The sequence below is a fragment of the Zonotrichia albicollis genome, chromosome 21 (genome assembly GCF_047830755.1).
Source record: "Zonotrichia albicollis isolate bZonAlb1 chromosome 21, bZonAlb1.hap1, whole genome shotgun sequence".
Classification (NCBI taxonomy): domain Eukaryota; kingdom Metazoa; phylum Chordata; class Aves; order Passeriformes; family Passerellidae; genus Zonotrichia; species Zonotrichia albicollis.
This window is the reverse complement of record NC_133839.1, coordinates 11,613,548-11,632,546: the sequence shown is the minus strand read 5'-3', so window position 1 is coordinate 11,632,546 and position 18,999 is coordinate 11,613,548. Positions and strand designations below refer to the sequence as shown.

The window sequence follows — 18,999 nt, the reverse complement described above, 5'->3', positions numbered from 1 at the left end:
AGAGATGTGGGATTTTGAGAGAAATCTCTTTTGATTAATCAGATTAGTTGTAAGAGTTTTTTGCGTAGCTGTTTCTTGTGACAGATGTACCTGTGGCTGTGGTTAGTCTTTTGAATGGGTGATGTAACAACCTTTTACTACTTTGCCTTCAAAAATGTGAAATACTGCCGCGGTGTTGAGACATTGCTTGACCTTCAGTCTTTCTAAAGCCTCTGGGGGAGGAGCAGGAAAGATTGGGTTGTTAATTCATGGTTTTATAAAATACCTGCAAATGATAATGGCAAACGAAGGCTCTGAATATTTCATTTTCTTAAGAAAGATTCATAGTGCTTTTGATACTTTGAGGAACAGCATCTTAACAAAACCAGTGGAAATTGTAGGAGGACAGAGGTATAAAAGTCAGATTGTATTCTTGGTGTTAAAATGTTAATGTTAAAATCATTAATGAACTTAAGCTGTGCACGTGGCTTCTGTGTTAACCCAGAGTAAACTGCTGCAAGTTTATTGGCGCTTCAGTGAGAGAAGCCTCAGGATAACTTTGAAATGCAGGGTGTACTTTTATTTCAGCAGTTACAGGCAATTGCAGCCTCATTATTGGAGGGGACACTTGACGTTCTTAGAATATAAGATGATGGTTTTCACTTGCCAATTTGAGTACTTCCTCTTCCATGTAAGAAACGTATTTTGTCATTGAACAAATCAATAGCAACGCATAAAACCAGGTTTTTTTAAAAGCAATTTCATTAAGGCATTCATTTTTCCTGCAGTAGTAGCAATTATTTCACAACAGGGTCCCATTTAAGATCAGTCTTGCTATAGCTTCAGTTGGCATCTTTTTCCTCTGTGAGACATGATGGCTTTTACATCGTTTTAATTATTTAATGTCTTAGCTAAAATAGGGACACAAAAGATTAGCTGGAATTAAGGTAGCATTGGACACTTTGTTGTGTACTGTGGTCTTGGAAGACAGATTTATCAGGAACTAAACAGAAAACTTGAATTTTGTGTTCCCGTAAAACTATCAGAGTTTCAGATGGGCAGATTACTGATCTGGATAAACTTCATACCAGAGAAGAGAGGAAAGTTGTCAGAGCACAAAGAATGTAAGGTTTTCAAAGAAAAGTCCCTTTGCCTGCATCCCTTCCCTTTTCCACAGCATTCCCAAACTTTACTGGCACACACTGACATTTTTAGTGGTTCTTTATGCTTGGTTGCTTTGCATCTGATGAGATAAGCCTTTGCTTAACAAAGACTATTTCATTGATATAGTTGGGTCTTAGTTTACTTGCTATAAACATTTCTTTGAAGATTTAGGAAGAAAAACAAATGGAGTTGTCGAATGGCAATGCTGCTGAAGTCAAATGTCTCTGAATAAACAAGAAGCTACGGTGTTATTTCAGCTCAGTGTTGGCTTGTTGAATGTGGATGTCTCTTGCTTTTGTAAATAATAATAGTTCAGAACCCTATGCATTATTTTCTCAGTTCTGTGGTGGGAAGTGAAAGACTTGTAATTTAGGAACAGCTTAACTCCTTTGTTTGATTTGATGGTAAAGATGGAAAAATACCTCTTGGTATAAAGTTGGAATTTGGTATTGATGGCTTCTGTAGATCATTAATCAGGAAAATGGGTTTATGCATGCCTTTTTGTGCTGAGCAGGACTAGTGCTGTATGTTGAGCAGATGCAGTGTGTGATGTGACACTGCAGCAACAAGATTTTTTTTCCCTGCTTTGCTATAAAACAATTTAAAGATATTGAATTATAGAAAATGAGGGAACTTTCCCATCTGGGAGACTAATTCTTGGCTGTTGGGAAGCAATAGCTGTCTTTCTGTCCTGCCTCTGGCAAGTCCTTTGTGGGATTTCTTTTTTTTGGTGGGGAAAATGTGCCAGTGGTTTATTGAATTACTGTTCAACTTCTACGTAGTAGAGCTTTGAACAGATGCATTTACACCAGGATTCTGTGAGAATGGGAGCACAGTTTATCCTGTTGATAAACTGCCTATTTAAATAAAGCCTTCAGCAGTGTAATCTGGTAATTCTAATTAAGTCATTTACATAGGGAATTGGCCCAGGGTTTCATCAGATGGCTGCTGGGGAGCTGAAATGCATTCTTTCCCTCCAGCTGTATTAAACCAGCCTTTTGATCCTGTCCTTTTTTAGCCTTTAAGCCAAAGTGGTTATCACTGTGCAGAGTTAATTGAGAAAGGGAAGTTGGGGGACAAGGGGACCCTTCGAGCTTTAGCTTTGGTCTTAATTATTACACTTCTAATTACATAATTAGAAGACTTTCAGATTTTTTGTGTTGATAAAAATGGTTCTGTACAGGTTTTGTTAGAAAGAGGAAATACTCCACGGAGAGGCTGGCTTCAGTGAAGTTCTTTATTGGTAAATGATTGCCCATAACTTATCTTGGGAGCAGTATAAGCCTGGGGTATCTGAGTTCTCCCAGCACTTTGATAAGGAGGTTTCATTTACCCAGGGTGGACCTGCGTCCTTCAGAGAGCACAAGTTACATGGCCACCTTCCATTGCCCAATCATCCCAGCTGTGGGCTTGTAGAGGTGGGGAAATTTAAACTTAGGGAAATGTCTGCTCAGTGTGATTCATTTTTTAAGCTTTTTTTTTTCTTTTTTTTTTTTTTTTTAAACAATGCCAGACTGACTGCAAATTGCTGTGATGTCCTTGTCTGAAAATACCTCCCAGCTGAAACTTGAGGGGAAGCCTTCAGTAGATTTTGTGGGAACCTGATCTGGACTGAGATGTCCCTCGGACATTTCTCCTGTTGGACAGAGGCTCTGCAGCCGTTCCTGCAGGAGATGTGGGTGCAGTGCCTGCAGGGGCTCCCTGGGCTGTGCATGAGCACAGGCTCCTGGCCATGCAGGGTTTATTCTGATTAGCTGCTGCCCAGCAGCCCAGGGTGGGAGTTTACCTGTGGGAATTGCTGCAGAGCCCTCAGCTCCTCAATCCAAGGGATTGAATGATGGCTGTCGTGGTTGTAGTAAAAATTTGTAAAAGAACTCCGAGTCTCTGAAAGTTCTGCCAAACACCAGCTTGTCCTCCAAAAATCTCTTCATTCAGTCTCACAGCTGTAGCTTTATGTTGTTTGGCAATACTTACAAGGAATTATCCCTAAGTATGTTGTTTCAGATGTCTTGTGAGTGCTTTTGCCAGGAGGCTCTCCATCCCCTGCCTGTTTTATCAGCAGTGCTGAGGAAATGCCCTTTCTGTGGGTCACAAGCAGGGCTGTTCTTACCTGCACATTTTCTGTGCTCTGGTGGTGCAGAACTGAAGGGAGCTGAGGAGAGGTGCCAGTGCTGGGTACCAGTTTGCTGCTGTGCCAGGCTCAGGGAGTGCCTGCTCAGTGCCTCCTGTTTGCTGCTGCTTTGTGATGTTTTCTTTGCCCAGTTCTGTTTTCCTGCTTACCTGGCACTGCCAGCTGGGTCCCTCACCTTAACACTTGAGCTGACCTTTAGTATTTCACTTGGATTTACATAAGGGCTCTGCTCAGTGAGCTGTCCCTATCACAGGATGATATCCATAAAAATGACACTTCCTAGTCTTGAAAAAAATCCCCAGGCCCATTGGAGACATGTGAAAAGGACACCCAGCAGGAAGAGAGGCCCATGGCCTGAAATATTCATCAATCATTTTCCTGGCACCAGGAAACCAATCAACTCTTCTAAGGGGAGAGAGCAATCAATCACACGATGTGGGAAACAGGGATTGCTGGCCCTGCCAGAAATGTCCCTTCATGGGGACAGAGGGAAGGGGCTGTGTTGCTCCTTACTCACAAGTGGTAACTTACACCCAGCTTTTGTAAGAGGCAATCTGTGCACACCACGGGCTGTGCTGCATCACTGCCCCAGGTTTTGTTTTCAGTAATGCTGAGTTGTTTTCTCCTTAGATTTTTTTAAATTTACCTTTTTTCTGTAGCTGGTAGGTGAAGGGTTTGTTTCCTGTTCCCAAACCTCCGTGTTCTGAAGTGGCAGGTCCAGCAGAAGCATGTTTTTATCTAGAAGATCAGAATTTTAAAATTTTGCTCTGCCCAAGCAGAACACCACCATCTGTGGAGCACCAAAAGGAAGAACACAAACAGATTCCCTGTAGCAATGTATGTAACAATTATTTTAAAATTGTAAAACTTGTAATCATGTCTTCCAACATGGATTTTAACAAAGACAAAATTTTCATGGAAATCAACAAAACATGAACTGCTGTATTAATTAAGTTAGATTAAAAGTCAATTACAATTCAGATTGTTCTTCAGACCAGCAGTGTCTACTAAATTCAATCAAAATTAATTTCTCATTGAAAAGATTAGGAGCCTTCTCTTTGAAAATGCAGATATTTTTCTGCATTGAAGGTAATTTTCTAGTACAAGTGGAGACAAATATCCAAATGTCAGGAAGGATGTTTCTATTCTGAACAGCGTTTTTCTGTCTGTCAGACAGTTTCTGTGTGCTTTCTAAGATGCTTAGATGTGTTACCACAATGAAAAGCTACTAAGAGATGTGGCATCGTGCAAAATGAGATTACAGCAACAGGCAGATGTGGCTGGCATGAGCCCCAAGGAGAAAGGGAAGCGTTTCTGGAATGGCAAGCAGCAGGAGCTAATGCGGTTTGCAAACATGGGAGACAGTGGCACAGAGGTAGGTGGGGAGAAGGAATCAAGGGAAATTGGATTCTTGCCCGTTGGTAATCCCTGTCCCTGGGAGGCCAAATGCTCCGTGTGAGCCTTTCAGTGCAGCCAAACCCGGGATGCAGCTGCTGCTGCTGCTGCTGGGGGCTCTGAGTGCTGCACTGCATGGGCAGGATGCTGGAGTCAGGGATGGGAGTGCTGGGGGTTCTGATCTCTGCACTGCATGGGCAGGGATGCTGGAGGCTGGAGTCAGGGATGGGTGAAAGTCAGTGATGCTGGAGTCAGGGATGGGTGTGAGGGGAGTTTTGGGGGCTCTGATCTCTGCACTGATTGGGCTCTGAGTGCTGCACTGCATGGGCAGGATGCTGGAGTCAGGGATGGGTGAGAGGGGAGTGCTGGGGGCTCTGATCTCTGCACTGCATGGGCAGGATGCTGGAGGCTGGAGTCAGGGATGGGTGAGAGTCAGTGATGCTGGAGTCAGTGATTGGTGAGAGGGGAGTTTTGGGGGCTCTGATTGCTGCACTGATTGGGCTCTGAGTGCTGCACTGCATGGGCAGGATGCTGGAGTCAGGGATGGGTGAGAGGGGAGTTTTGGGGGCTATGATCTCTGCATTGCACAAGCAGGATGCTGGAATCAGTGATGGGAGTGCTCAGGGCTCTGATCTCTGCACTGCATGGGCAGGATGCTGGAGTCAATGATGGGAGGGAACCCTGCACTCTCAAGGACTGGGCATTAATGCAGCCACAGCCACGTCCAGGTGGCCTCACAAAGATGAGAGCCACACCCATCTCTGTTCAGGTGTCCAGGTAAAGGGGTGCTTCCATCCCAGTGCACTTCCCTTTTGGAATGCTGCCCAATCTGCAACATGATTTCTGCCACGTTCTGTATATCATCACATGCTGTTATTTATCAGGAGATCAGTATTAATCTGCATTGATGTTAACGCCTCAAAAAATAGCATCTCTTGTATAATATCAGTCAGTTCTGGTTTTTTAATGTAGGTAATTCTAGTGAACTCTAGATGGATTTTGCTGAAGTGGTATTCCTTATGTTGGCCAACACTTTATCAGCTATCAAAAAGTCAATAAAGAATTTCCCCAGATTTACAGACTGATTATGCAATTGATCTTTCAATATTGGAGTAGGCTGGGCTGCCTGGTGGGCAATACCCTAATAAACCAAAACGTCCTCCAGGTAGAGAAGATGCAAAAATCTCCTGCCCAGGGACAAAGGCAGTGTGCTTGTGGGCTGGGGTGCTGAGAGGCGCTGGGTGTGAAACAGAGACATGATCACCTTTTAGGACAGGCTTTTTTCTTCATCACTGTAATTTTTCTAAAAAGCGTTGGTGCTTGACTGTGTTTTCCCCTTTGGTAGTCTAAAAGTCTGAAATAAGATGCCAAATGTGTATGAGTCCCTTTAGAGGAGTGAGCTGGCTGAGAGCTGCCCTGAGTCCGCTGTTACCACGATCTGGCTGGGGGTACTCCCTGCACAGCACCCCATCTTCCAGGAGCAGAGCCTGCTGAACCTCCCAGCAGCTTTCCAAAGAGCACTGTGCCCTGTCCCAGAAATCCCAGAGGCTCTGCAAACCCAGCCCATAAGGCATGTGGTAATGCTGATAGCACAGCAAGATGCATCTCCTTTCTGCTTTGATTGTTGTGCCTCAGGAGGCACGTCAGGAATCCTGTGACTTTTGATGGCATCAATAAATCAGATAGCATGCTGACAGAATTTTACTGGAATGTAAACAGGCATTGAAAATAACAATGTTTGTAGAGACTTCATTGAGGAATACAGTGCAGGTACATGGAAGATGCATGGCTGTGTAGGTTTCCTTTCAGTTTTGTTGGTAAGCAGGAACTGGGATTGTTTTCCATGTAAATGAAAATAAGTAAAAATATTTATCAGGAGATGACCTTATTTCCCACTCCTCTCTGCAAACAGTGTGTGTTCTCAGTGCTGAGGTGAGACAAGCTCTAGCCAATGTAGGGGAAAGGGGAGGAATGTCTCTGTATAGTAAAATTGAGCTGATAAGGGATAATGAATCACCTTCAGCTCAGCTCTGCTGAGTAGTAGCTGCTCTGGGGAACTGCAGGCTGCTCAGCCTTGTCTCAGCCCTCAGTGGGAAGGGTATGGAGCAAATCCTCCCAAAAGGCTTCTCCAGGCACTTGAAGGACAGAAGGTAGCTGGGAACATTCACTGTGAGTTTGCCAAGGGGAGAGATCCTGCCTGAGCAACCTCATTCCTTCTGTGATGGGATGGCTGGATCCATGCATGAGGAGAGAGTAATTCTGTCATTAACCTTAGCTTAGGCAGGCTTCTGATGCAGTCTCCCATGTCATCCTAGCAGGCAGTTTGGGTGCAAACCTGGGCTCTTTTGTTGAGTTCAAGCATTAATTGGTGGCCATTAAGCTGTGACTGTCCTTGGGTGTCACTGCCGCCCGCCCCATGCCACCCACCCGTGCCACCCACCCGTGCCACCCACCCGTGCCACCCACCCGTGCCACCCACCCGTGCCACCCACCCGTGCCACCCCCTGAGCTCCTCCATGCTGGGGAGGGGGCACCACAGCTCATCCTCAGAGTCCAGTGCTGAGTCCAGGCTCAGGCTAAGTTCATTTCTAGGAGTAGCCCATATACTCCTTCAATTAGCATGGACAGGGACAAGGGCAGGCAAAGGTCAAGAGAAGTTCAAAATGGCATCATCTCTTTTTGCTGGTTTTCCCAAATGTTCCTGATCCTGCAAAGCTCTCCAGTGTGTTTACCAGACCATTGGAAAAGCCAAAGAACAGGGCCTGGCTTGATACAAGGGAAGTTAGAAATCGAGGGGTTAAGAATAGGTAGCACTGTTGGTTAAAACAGGAGAAATAACTGATTTATGTTGTGGTGGAAAATTAGGCTGTAAAGTGAAAAACACTTAAAAAGAAACCCTGTGGTTTCAAGGGAGCTTTTTGCTCTGATTCCTGCTCAGCAAAGAGGGGTACCCCAATAAAGGTCATCAGCTTCATGAGCTGAATTATTAATTCCTTTCATACCACTCAGGGCTTGTAAACAGTGTGTAACACAGGAAAACAATTGGCACTGTTCACTGAGTGGGCAGAGAGGTCAGGAGGTAAATACTTGTATTGGCAGCATCAGCTCTTCAGAGCTGAGCAGACTTCTGTCCTTTTCCTCTTTTAGAGCAATCCACTTTCCTGAATCTTAGCCTGGTCGTTAGTCCATATCTCCTCTCCCTTGGATGAATTGTTTTTAGGAATTTAATGGATTACATATAATTGTGAAGATAAAAAGGGCTGGAGGAAAGGGTGGGGGATTATAGGTAAAGAGAGCAAACCAGCTTTGCCATGTTTCATAAACAACTGTGTTTTTACACAGAGAGAAATTTTTAAATCCAGCTATTCAAGGCCAGGTGTAGAATAAGCAGTTGTGCTTCTGTGTACTTAGAATAAAATCCAAGTGTGATTTTTTGAGATTAATATGTTGTAAATACCACCTGCCAGTAGTAGCACAAGCCCAGAAATGCTGATGTGTCGCTGCCTTGGATGGCACAGCTGTGCCATGTTCCTGCAGGGGCTGTGGGATTGCTGGGTTCCCAGCAGCACAGGGTATTGAGGGGATTGTGACCCCAGATTTGAGCAGCTGGGTGTGGTGAGCATGGTGAACGTACTGCAAACAGTCAGTAAAACACAGAATTTCCAAGTATGGCTGGGAAATAGTTACACTTTGTTGTTTGCAGCCTGTAACGTGGTACCACAGTGAACAATCTAAAATTTTAGGACTTGGAGAATGTGTGCTGCCTCTCTCTAGACACTTCCCACTCAGAAACCTCTCTTCAGAAGGCACATGCATGACTGAGTTGCTCTCTGGGTGACACCTGATGAAGCACTGCAGATGCTGGCAGGTGTGGCTTCCTGCCCTGAGTGCCTCTGCCCTCGCAGCAGCTCTCGGTGCCTGCCCTGTGCCATCTGGCCAGGGCTGGGCAGTGACCCCTGTGCCAGAGCAGCAGGGACCATCTGCTGGCTGCTGCCCTCCCTTACCTGCTAAAGCCCCGTGCTCAGGGCTCGCTCTGCACCACTCCCCAAAGAGGCACAGTGACTTCAGCCTGACTGCTTGTCTTAACTTGGATGTGTGTGAGAGCATGTGTAGCTTTCAACAGGCAAGGGACAAAACTCTCTCCAGGAACCTGAAATGGATGTACTACATATGAAGAAATTTTTTTTTAAATTTACAAAATATGTACAGTATGTGGCTAGCTAGTTCCTAAATTAGGGAGACTGTAGTGTTAAGGTGGAAAATAGGAAGATGCAAAATAATTTTTCTTCTCTGAGCACATCAGAGACTGTGCAGTGTAATGCAGAGGCTGTTGGGAGGTCTGCAGCCAGCACGTCGCATGCAGCTTTCTGAGCTCTGCTGCAGGAGCCAGGCAAGATGATAAATTCATGTGTAGGTGTTCTAGGAGTAAATGCCTTGGTAATCCAGTGGGGAGTAGGCCAGGAACAAGCCAGGGCATTGCTGAATAAATCTGTAATTGTGTTTGTTGCTGTTCTCAGCTATGGCTGGTGTTTAACATGATGAACCAAAGCTGCTGCTTTGAGTAGCTACACCAAGGAGGCTCTGGGTGCTATGGAAGTGTGGCAGCAGGATTTAGTCAGTGTGGTGCAGTGTCTGCTCTCACGTTCTGGAAAAATGGTCTGCTGAAGTGTTTACTTTTGTTTGTGGTTTGCCTAATTAGAGCAGAACTTTGCACTTGCAGTGTAAACAGTGGTCCTCAGGGAACTGCCTGCTGCCCCAGAAATGGGAATTGCAAGAATGTGAAAGGCAGGATTTGGGCTGGCAGCAAAGCCTGGCGTGGGCTGGGCTTGTGCTTCTGGGGCTGTGTTCTGTGGTTAGGAATGCAAACTTGTGGTGTGCATTTATTGGGTCTGGAGCTAAACAAGAGTTACAGAATGTATAATTATGTGGGACCTACCAGCACCAAAATCACAGAGATGGAGACTGAGCTGCTTGGCTGGGGTGTTGGTGGTGATGTGCTGAGAGGGGCTGTGGTCTTTGGGAGAGATCAAGCCCAAAGAATGCATCTTGGCTTTGCCTAATCTTGGGTTAAAACCGACCCTGTTAGTGCAAGATGGTTTTCTCCTGGTTTGAGTCCTGGAGAGGTGGATGCTTTCCAAAACACAGAGGGCAGTCTGGCATTTGTTTTTGATCACGTTCTGACTTTGAGGGTTTTCACTGGCAGACGCAGGCAGGAAGTTCTGTTTCTTCTTTCAGCTGCTAGAAAATAAAGCTTTGGAGTGTCTTGTGCTTAAAGACACTTGTTTCTGATGCTGCTCCAGATCAAATTCCAGCAGCTTGCCAGCCTTTGGAAGAGGATCTCTCTTCTGATCAGGAATCTTTTGAAGGTTCACTGGCCACAGATGGGAGATCATCATGTCCTTTCATTCCACAGTAATGCTCTGCATATAGTTTAAACCTGGTGTAATTTAGACTTTCTTTGTGCTGGAAGTTGCTCTGAATTGATATTCTCAAACCATCACAAGTTATAAATTACTAATATGACTGCTGAGAAAAGTAGATCTACAGATAATGTGTATGGCAGGAATAACTTGAGAGGGGGAGGCAGATGCTGTTGAAATTACCTGCTCCTCAAAGCAGCTTCCTCGGGTGACTGAAGACATGCGTATTCAATTTCAGTGTAAATGAAAGTTTTCAAAGTAAAACCTTCTCAGTAACATGCACATCACATCTTTCTCATTTTCACTTTCCCATTAGCTGCAGATGTGGAGCAGATGAGTTCCTCCTCTCCTGTCCTCCCTGTGAACTCCGTGGGCAGTAAGTACCCCTTTTCTTGCCATGTGGGACGGGGTAGAATTTCTCATTCTGAGGTAACCCAGAGACGTGAATTGATACTCCATGGTGGAGAAGTTTTACAGCTGATGCTTATTTATGGAAATGGGGATTCCCATAGCTGAGAGCTGATGAGGTATTTCTCACTAAAGTAGCACAGACCAGGTCTGTACATCACTATTTACTCCAGCAGAATACAGGCTGTGTAAGACCTGTTGCCACCAGAGATATCTCGGTGAAGGAGATGCCTGCATGAGTGATAGAAACCCCTGAGGTGATGTAAATTATGTTGACATGGGAGTCTTTTTCTGTAGTGTTTCATTCTAACACTTGAAAATCTATAGCCTGACATTTCTCACAAAACTGAGAGCAGTTGGTGCAATCCTCCTCAATTTCAGGGTAATTCTGGGCCTGTAACTTTTTGGAGACTTTGAAAACCTGAGCTGCTGGACACCTAAAAAAGGAGGAATTCAGAATTCCTTCTTAACACTCCATCTAGTGGCATTTGCTGTGCGGAGGGAGCAGTCGGTGGGAATCCACTAGATGGCAACAGGCCCTTGTCAGACTGGTGGGACTGGGAAACCGTGTCCTTCACAGGGCTGAGAGCCCCTCATTGAGAGCAACTTTTCATCTCATTGTGTGGGAACTCTGCGGATTTGTCAAATGTGGCAGACTTTGAACTGGCAGCTCATTTCAAAGTACTGCTCAGATGTTCACAACTGCTAAAAGCCTCCCAGAGCCAGGACATGGTCCTTTCCACGTGCCTTTGTGCTGGTGGACTTGCACTGACTTTTATTGGAGAACTGTGGTTCCTGTGTGACGGGAGTGAGAATCTGGTTCCTTCCTTTATAGTGAGAGCAGCCCTGTGGAGTGCATGCATGGCAGGCTCTGAGCTCTGAACATGTGTGCAGTTATTTGCCTGGTGATTAATAAAACACATCTTTGTTGGTATCTAGCTACGTTTTCATGCAGTTTATCACTTTTATATGGAAACAGGTAATTTCACATGCATATGTAGAATAATTTGTCATCTAGAGACATGTACGGTTCATGATGATATATTGGCTAATACTCTGTTGAACCTTTGTGGCCTGATATAGCTCATATTTACTCTTGTGCATTGACAGGTATTAAAACATAACTAAATTAACATAACATAACCCTAAATTTCCCATAGTATTCTCCCAGCAGAATATATCTGCAGAAAAAGGGCAGGGCTGTCCAACATGAGCTGACCCTCCTTCCCCCCCTTAAATAACTGTGTGTTACTGCCAGTGTGCATTTGTCTAGCTGCAGCTTTCATGTCTGTTATCTTCTGCTGAAATGAAAAATGCTTGTGTGTTCCCTATGAAGATATTTATATAAACTTTTGATAAACTAAATAAACCGAGCTCCTCGAGTTCTTTTGATGTCTCCCTGTCTCTCGATCACGGCTCAGCGCCGGTGGCCCCTGCTCGGTCGGGACCACGGGCCAGCCCTCGTGGCCTCTGCTGGGGATGGGTGAGCCCTGGAGCTCCTGCTGGACCCGTCCCCAGTGTCCCCAGCCCAGCTGTCCCCTGGCTGTGGTGGCAGCACCGAGTGCGCTGCGCTCAGTGTCACCCTGCTGTGCTCTGGGCAGCAAACAGCTGCTGACACAAACATCTGAAGCTTCCCAAGCATGGATGTAAAAACATTCTGAACGTGCCTGTCTTTCCTTAAGTTTTTTCCCTTGCTGACTTCCTTACCAAAATTAAAGCAAAAAAAAAAAATCTGGAGGATTTCTTACAGCTAAGTAGGAACCCAAATTTTAATCCTATTTGTACATGCAGAGCATTTGAGAGGTGTGGAATGTGTGCTCAAGCCTTTGGCTTGTTGTGCATTGGCAAACTGGGGTAATGGCCCCTTTACTGTAATTTCCCCTGTTTGTCTGAAATGTCTTATTCAGAGTAATTGCAGGGAATTATTTTCACGTGTCCTTTAGGTAAAGATGAACCCCTCTGTCAGGACTTCTGCATTTTCTACTTTCATGCAGGTATACATGAGGAAAACCAGTTGGCTGAAATGTCTATTTAAAATAACACAAAAGTGCTTTCTTGTACATCATGTAAGATGTCTCTGGAAAAAATCCAAATTGTGCACTCTCACTTCCGAATGAGTCTGCCAAGCATGCTGAAAATTCTGAGATTTCAAAGGCAGAATGTCAAACTGCATCAAAAATGAGTCATTTGTCTTGTTTTCATAAGGTTAAACAATCTGGCAGGCATGCTTTTGGGCTGCTCACTGTTACACTGCTGTGGTAAATTCCTTGTACCAAGCCACCACACTTACCCGGGCTGTCGGTGCAAGTGCTCACTGTGGGTGACTGAAAAGGGCTCTTTGCTATCAGACCCAGGGAGAGGACAGATTATTTCTAAAATTCCACTTTTGCAAAGTTCAGTCTGTTTGGTGTTGAACTTGGTGGAGCTGTTCCTGTGTAAAAATGAACGAGTTTAAGTCTTTGAATATATTTTGAATATTCACCAGACTGGAGTTTAGAAGTCCTTGGTGAGTTGTTCTGACTTGAGCTGTACAGAGGGACACGGTTCCTGTGGGATAGCAGCACAGCATGTCTGAACAGGCTCCTTCAGGATAATCCTGCGAGCAACTGGAGGAGCAAACAAGGTGTAGGAGAAGTGATTGGAGCCTTTGCTGCCCAGGGACTGACTGACACCAGTGCTGGGCAGAGGGAGATCCACCATCCCTGCTCCGAGTGCCGTGGGGGCACCACAGGGGCCTCCTCCCTCTCCTGCCCACCCTGCCCAGAGACAGGGCATTTCTGGACAGGGATGTCGTGCCAGTCATGCAGAAATGCTTGGAGGGCAGCTGGAGAGGCTGCTCCTGTGTCTCAGGGCAGTGTCGGTCTGTCTGCCATGCAGAGAGTGTCTGCTCCTCCCTGCGCAGCCCAGAGCAGGAAGGTCCCTGCCTGCTCCAGCTCCAGCTCCTCACCTTTCCAGCAGAACTGAAGCTGGCCCTGCCCACCACAGCCCTGAAGAATGCTCTCTGCAGCAGTACCTTAAAGCACTATTTTCTTAAAGCATTATTTTCTGCTTTGCTTCCTCCCATTCTCACCCCAAAGCCCCACAGTTCAGTCCCTTTTCATCTCTCACCGGGCACTTTGTAGGACCAGTGCTGTTCCATAGCTTGGCTCACTCAGGAGGAAGTTTAATTTCCTATAACCTGGTAAAGCAGTAGATTTATGCTTTACTGATAGATTTACCAATTGGGTGACACTTTTATTAAACCTGAACTAGTTCCTCAACTGTTGTGCTCCTTTAAAATCCCTGTGCATTTCTTAATTACCACTCAGATCTGCTCATGAGGGAGCTGGATGAGGAATCCTGAACTCCTTTGGTGGGACAATGGCTCAGTCTTACACAGTTTTGGGAGGCAGAACATGGACAGGGCATTTCTTTGGCAGAAGTGTCACTTTTCCAGCTGGACAGGCCACCTGGCCATCAGAGCAGGAGGTCCTTGGCTGGCTGGTCCGCAGTTTGCATTCATTGATCAGTGAGTTGATAGCAATGAAAACCCACCGACAGCAATGAATGTTGATTGCAGCCATTAGAAGCTGAAGATGCTGAAAATGCCAGGCCATGGCGATGGTGCTTCACTCCAGAGCAGCCCAAGACAAAATTCCCTGGCATGTGCTTTGGGTATTTCCTTATTCATGGACTCTGCAGTCCCTGGATGGGCAGAACAAGTGCCTGCACCCTTGTTAGGGCTCCTGCAGTCCTGGGCAGCCAGCTGGGCTGGAGAAGGTTCCACGTGGGTGCCACTGAGGTGCCAGCCCCTGGTTGGTGTTCCTTTGGAAATAAAGGCTGTTTGCTGGCTGCAGGGTGACAGCCTGAGCCCTGGCAGTGAGGTGCCAGCCCCTGGTCGGTGTTCCTTTGGAAATAAAGGCTCTTTCCTGGCCTGCCTGGCTGCAGGGTGACAGCCTGAGCCCTGGCAGCAGCTGGAGCTGCCCGGGAGGAGCCGCTCCTCGCCCGGTGAGCAGCTGCTGGAATCAACTGCAGGTTCCTGGGAGCAATGAACGGACATTCCAAAGCTTTCTCCAGCAAAGCTCAAGTTGCCAGCCCAAATGGAAAGGTTTCCCTCCTGATCTGGCCTATATTCTGCTATTGTCAATATATACCATGCTCAGATTTGTTTCCAAGTGTCCCATATGGAGTGGATACGTTCCTGCTTTTGTGCTGCCCATACAAAACCTTCCATTGATCTCTTATACTCTGTTCTGCAGAAATTCTGTGCTAGTATAAAGCTTTAATTCTTTTCTTTTTTTTTTAAGAGAAAACAAGCATTTCTTATACACCAATTCACTTTTAGAGAAAGCAGAACTGGAAAAACTCAACCTCTGCAGCTCTTAATATAATCTGTAAATCATGACCTGCTAATGGCAACCACATGTGAAATCTCTGAAAGTTCAGGCTCTCCATTGAACAGAGGGTTTGTGATAAACCTCAAGGTACAGTCAACGGTCGATGGTTTTTTCTAGTTCTCAAACTCACCGACAGCGTTGAATGTTCACTGAAGCTATCCAAAGATGGCTGTGCACATGCACTGGGCAGATTTTCCATGCATATGTTTTCCATAGACTGGCAGTGGAAACACTGCTGAGGACTGCACATTCTTTACTGTAAAGCCTTAAACTGCAAAGTATTTTAATTACGGAATGGAACCTCGAGGACTAATGAATTGCAGAAGTGTAACACTCTGGTTATGGATGCTGAGTTCACTCAGTATTGCTTAAACCAGCTTTGAATATATTGGAGTTGCAGTTGTGGAAAAGCCTTTCCTCTTGTGGATATACAGGTTCTCAATAGGAGCACTAAGGACGTTTATAATGATTCAGATTTCTTTATAAAGTTCACTTGGAAAAAAACTGGGGGTGGGGGCTCACCCACAGTGCTAAAACAACAGAAGTGAGAGAAGGGGATCTACTTAGTGGAGTAATAATGTCTGTGTTTCCACAGCTCCTGTCCCTGCTCTTCTTTCCCCTAAAAAGATGAAAAAGGGGTTTAGTCTCTTTAAATCTCTATATTGCATCTAATTATCTTCACCTTTTCCACTTGGCTTGCATGGTTCCAGAGGGATGACTTATTTGCAGTTTGTTTGTTAAAAAGTAAATCTGCTGCTGTATCTGAAATAACTTTGCTGTGAGTGCAGTGGAGCCTACAGAGTCAGGGGGGATAATTTACTGCTTAAATGCTGGAAGCTTGCTTTAAATTCAGAGTATTTTCTCTTGTTGTAGGGATCTAACAGTTTCTCTCAGAATATCCTGAGCTGATACATGTAATTTAACAGTAAGTGTATTGTCTACTAAAGTACTCGAAGCAATCTTGCTCAGGAATACAGATTGTAGCCTGCACTTAAACTGATTGATTTTAATGGAATCATTAAACATCAGCTGATACTCAAAATCAAAAGAATTCTCCAAAAATTAGTCTCACCTTTTTCTTGCCATCATTTGGAGTAGGAGCTGGTGGAAAGAACAAAGACAATGTGAATTAATCACAAGCAGTGCTCAGCCTGGAGTGTTAAGCCTCAGGAGTGTCCCAGTGTGAAGGGGACTACATGTGGTAGGTATAACATAAATCAAGGAAACTCCGTTCAAGTCAAGCATGAAATTTTGGTTTTAACAAACCAAAACAGTGTGTTTATATTTAAATGACATTGTGAGAAAGGCTTTTTTCTCAATTTACTACTTCTTCCTCCTTTATCCCTCCAGTGACCTTTGAGGTAGGAACTTTCATCTTCTCGTTTCGCAATTTCAGAGCCTGAATTTCTACTGTAAGTTAAACTGTACATGCTATTTCTATATCCTGGCTGCACACTCCTTCCCCTTTGCAAAGTTCAAAGCTCTCCATCAGATTTTTTGGACAGAGTCCGAAATGATAAAACAGCTCTCTGGAAACTATAACGGTCAATATGTGCAAGGCACACTCCAAAAGTGATGGTCTGCATGACCCTCCAACATACCTTCCTTTCCCTCAGACTTCTTTCACCTAGGAAACACTGAAACTAGAGCTGACAGCTGCCACCTCTATTGCAATTCCTTCATTATTATTTTGTGTTGTGAAAAAGCATGAAGTGGACCCTCCCCTGATGCTGACAGGGGTCCCTGAGAGGCCACCAGGCAGGAGGCAGTGCCTGCTGAACGAGACCCTTCCTATGAATGGAAATATTGAACATTGGGAGCACATGGGGGTTTATTTCAAATTACAGTGGAGAATGGCTTGCTGAATGAAGAAAATGGTTTCCCCAAAATTTGCTTACAAACCCTGAAACACAGTGGTTAACCTGTTTGTAAGAGGTAACTGTTCAGGACTGAGTTGATTTGGTGCAGGTTTCTTGTGCTCTTTGTATTTATGGGACCTGAACAATTCTTACACCCTAATCCAATCATTCTACTGGCTCCTCACAATAAGGCTTTTATTTAGCAGGGCAGGAATCCCAACAGCACTGCCCTGAAGTATCACTAAATAAATTTTACAAATGCATCTGGTGGTAAACCAGCTTCCCTTTTGCTCCCAGCCCTGTGCTGTAGCTGTGGCTGTCATGAGGGAGATGTGTGACCCCAGTGAAGGAAACTGAGGCCAGGACTGTCCTCAGCACATGACAGAGTCCTCCTGCCTGCCTGCAGCATCCCAGAAATGCCATGTGCAAGCACATTTGCTTTGTCCTGGAACAAGCTTTAATTGTATTATAAAAATGTGTTTTCTTTGTCGAGGTAAATGACTTCAGCAGGGTAAACATGCAAATACCCCTTGGGGAGACAAGAGCGTGGAATTGCTGCCAGTAATTTTAGTTATTGCTGTTTCACTGAAATTGGGGTGAGTGTTTAACTAGCAGTGCCATGGCCAAACACTCAGATTCAGCAATCTTCTACAGTGAGCACTGGAGGTTATTTTTAACTGCCCAAAATTCCTTGGGACTACTGCTTGACAAGTCTGGGGGCTACATAAAACTGGGGGACAAAGTCACCAAAGTGTTCCATTTGCCCTTTTAGAGCACAGTGCTGTGATGATGATCCTAGAGAAAAGAGATGCAGGGCTCTTGTGGGACCTGGGAGAAATGCTGTTAGTACCAGTTTCCAGCAATTTAGGGAGGACTGATCAAGTTCTTTTAATCTCATTCTAAGTTGACAAGCCTGCTTGTGGATGCAGCATACCCTGGACTTTGTGAGGTGTTTGAGTTAATACTGAATGACAATTTAAACTGGTATGATACAAATTTGCTGTGGCAAATGTTAAAAGGATTAACAGATGACAAATGGGGAGGTCATAAATGCAATTCCAAGTGGGAACTTGATCCAGTTGGCGCAGCCTTAGAATGACTTGGCCACATCCTAGAGCGTGGCTTTAGGCCCGGGGGAAACACAGTATATCCCATATCAGCAGGTTTGGGGGTTTAGACACAAGAGTGACACACATTTGGATCTCCAGATAAATCAAGTGCAAGTGAATGCTTTGGTCCATGTTTGGGAACAGGGAATACAGACCATGTGTGAGGACGCAGGGCTGGGCCCAGGAACACTTCTTGCCATGGAGATAATGAACTGCATGTGTGTGCACAATCTGACTCTACTACTGTGCAAACAATGAAATGTTGAACAGCAGCACAGGCTGCTGCATCTGCATCTGGTTCTCCTGAAGCTGCTGAAAGGGCGGATGCTTTAGCCACTTCTGGCACAGGCTGCCCTGGAGACATCACTGAGCTGAGCAGGTTTCTCTAAGTTTTCAGTGGAGAGCGATTAAAGACTGTCACCAGGAAAATCAGGTTCTCTGAGGTACCAGAGAAGGTTCAGGAGTTCTGTCCTGACTCCTGACATCCTGACCTGCACAACTGAGCCAGCCAGAGCACAGCAACCCTGCCCTGGCTTTGGGAATGGGCCTGCCTTCACAGCAGGCAGCAGAACCTTGGCAGTGGGTGTTAGCAGGGGAAAATGGTCTGAGTCTTCAGAAACTCAAGGCACCAACTTGTGTTTCAAGAGCATATGAAGGAGTGGAAAGCTTTTTTAACCTACTGGGATGTGATTTTACAAGAAAATGATACATTCATGCTTGAAAAATGCTAGGCTAAGGCTCAGCAAGTGATTTCAACTGAAAAGCAAAGTAATATTATTTTGGTTATGATTTTTTCCCAAATATTTTAAAATAAGGCATTTATGAATGAGCTGCTCTGAATGTTCTTGCAATCTGACATCCCATCTTGAGTAATGCAATGCTCTGTGGTTTTTTAGGTGCTTCACCAAACTCTTTCTGACTCCTAAAATAAAATCAAACCAGTGGCTAATGGATGTTTGGAGAACGCTACAAGGAGGAGAAGCTTGCATATTTCCTGCTAATCATCTCCTGTCTTCCAGACATTTCTCAACACACAGACTCCTGGAGACAGACTTCTGTGCGTTCAGTCACCAGGAATGCATTTTTCTTTTCATGAATTTGCACAGCTTCCCTGTGAACTTTTATCCCCTGTCTTTTAAGATAACATTTGTTGCCATG

At 45.0% G+C, this 18,999-nt stretch overlaps 1 protein-coding gene across 3 annotated transcripts in view; it reads left to right on the top strand.

Annotated features, from left to right (window-relative positions):
- Window positions 1-18,999, top strand: part of NR6A1 (nuclear receptor subfamily 6 group A member 1) — a 72,703-nt gene that overhangs the window by 1,760 nt on the left and 51,944 nt on the right. For 2 of the 3 annotated variants that reach the window (XM_074555976.1, XM_074555978.1), the window contains exon 2: window positions 10,406-10,465. The exons of the other annotated variant lie outside the window; for it this stretch is intronic. In XM_074555976.1, the coding sequence (XP_074412077.1) occupies window positions 10,406-10,465 (60 nt within the window). The remainder of the gene's footprint in view (window positions 1-10,405; window positions 10,466-18,999) is intronic. 3 annotated transcript variants of the gene reach the window in all.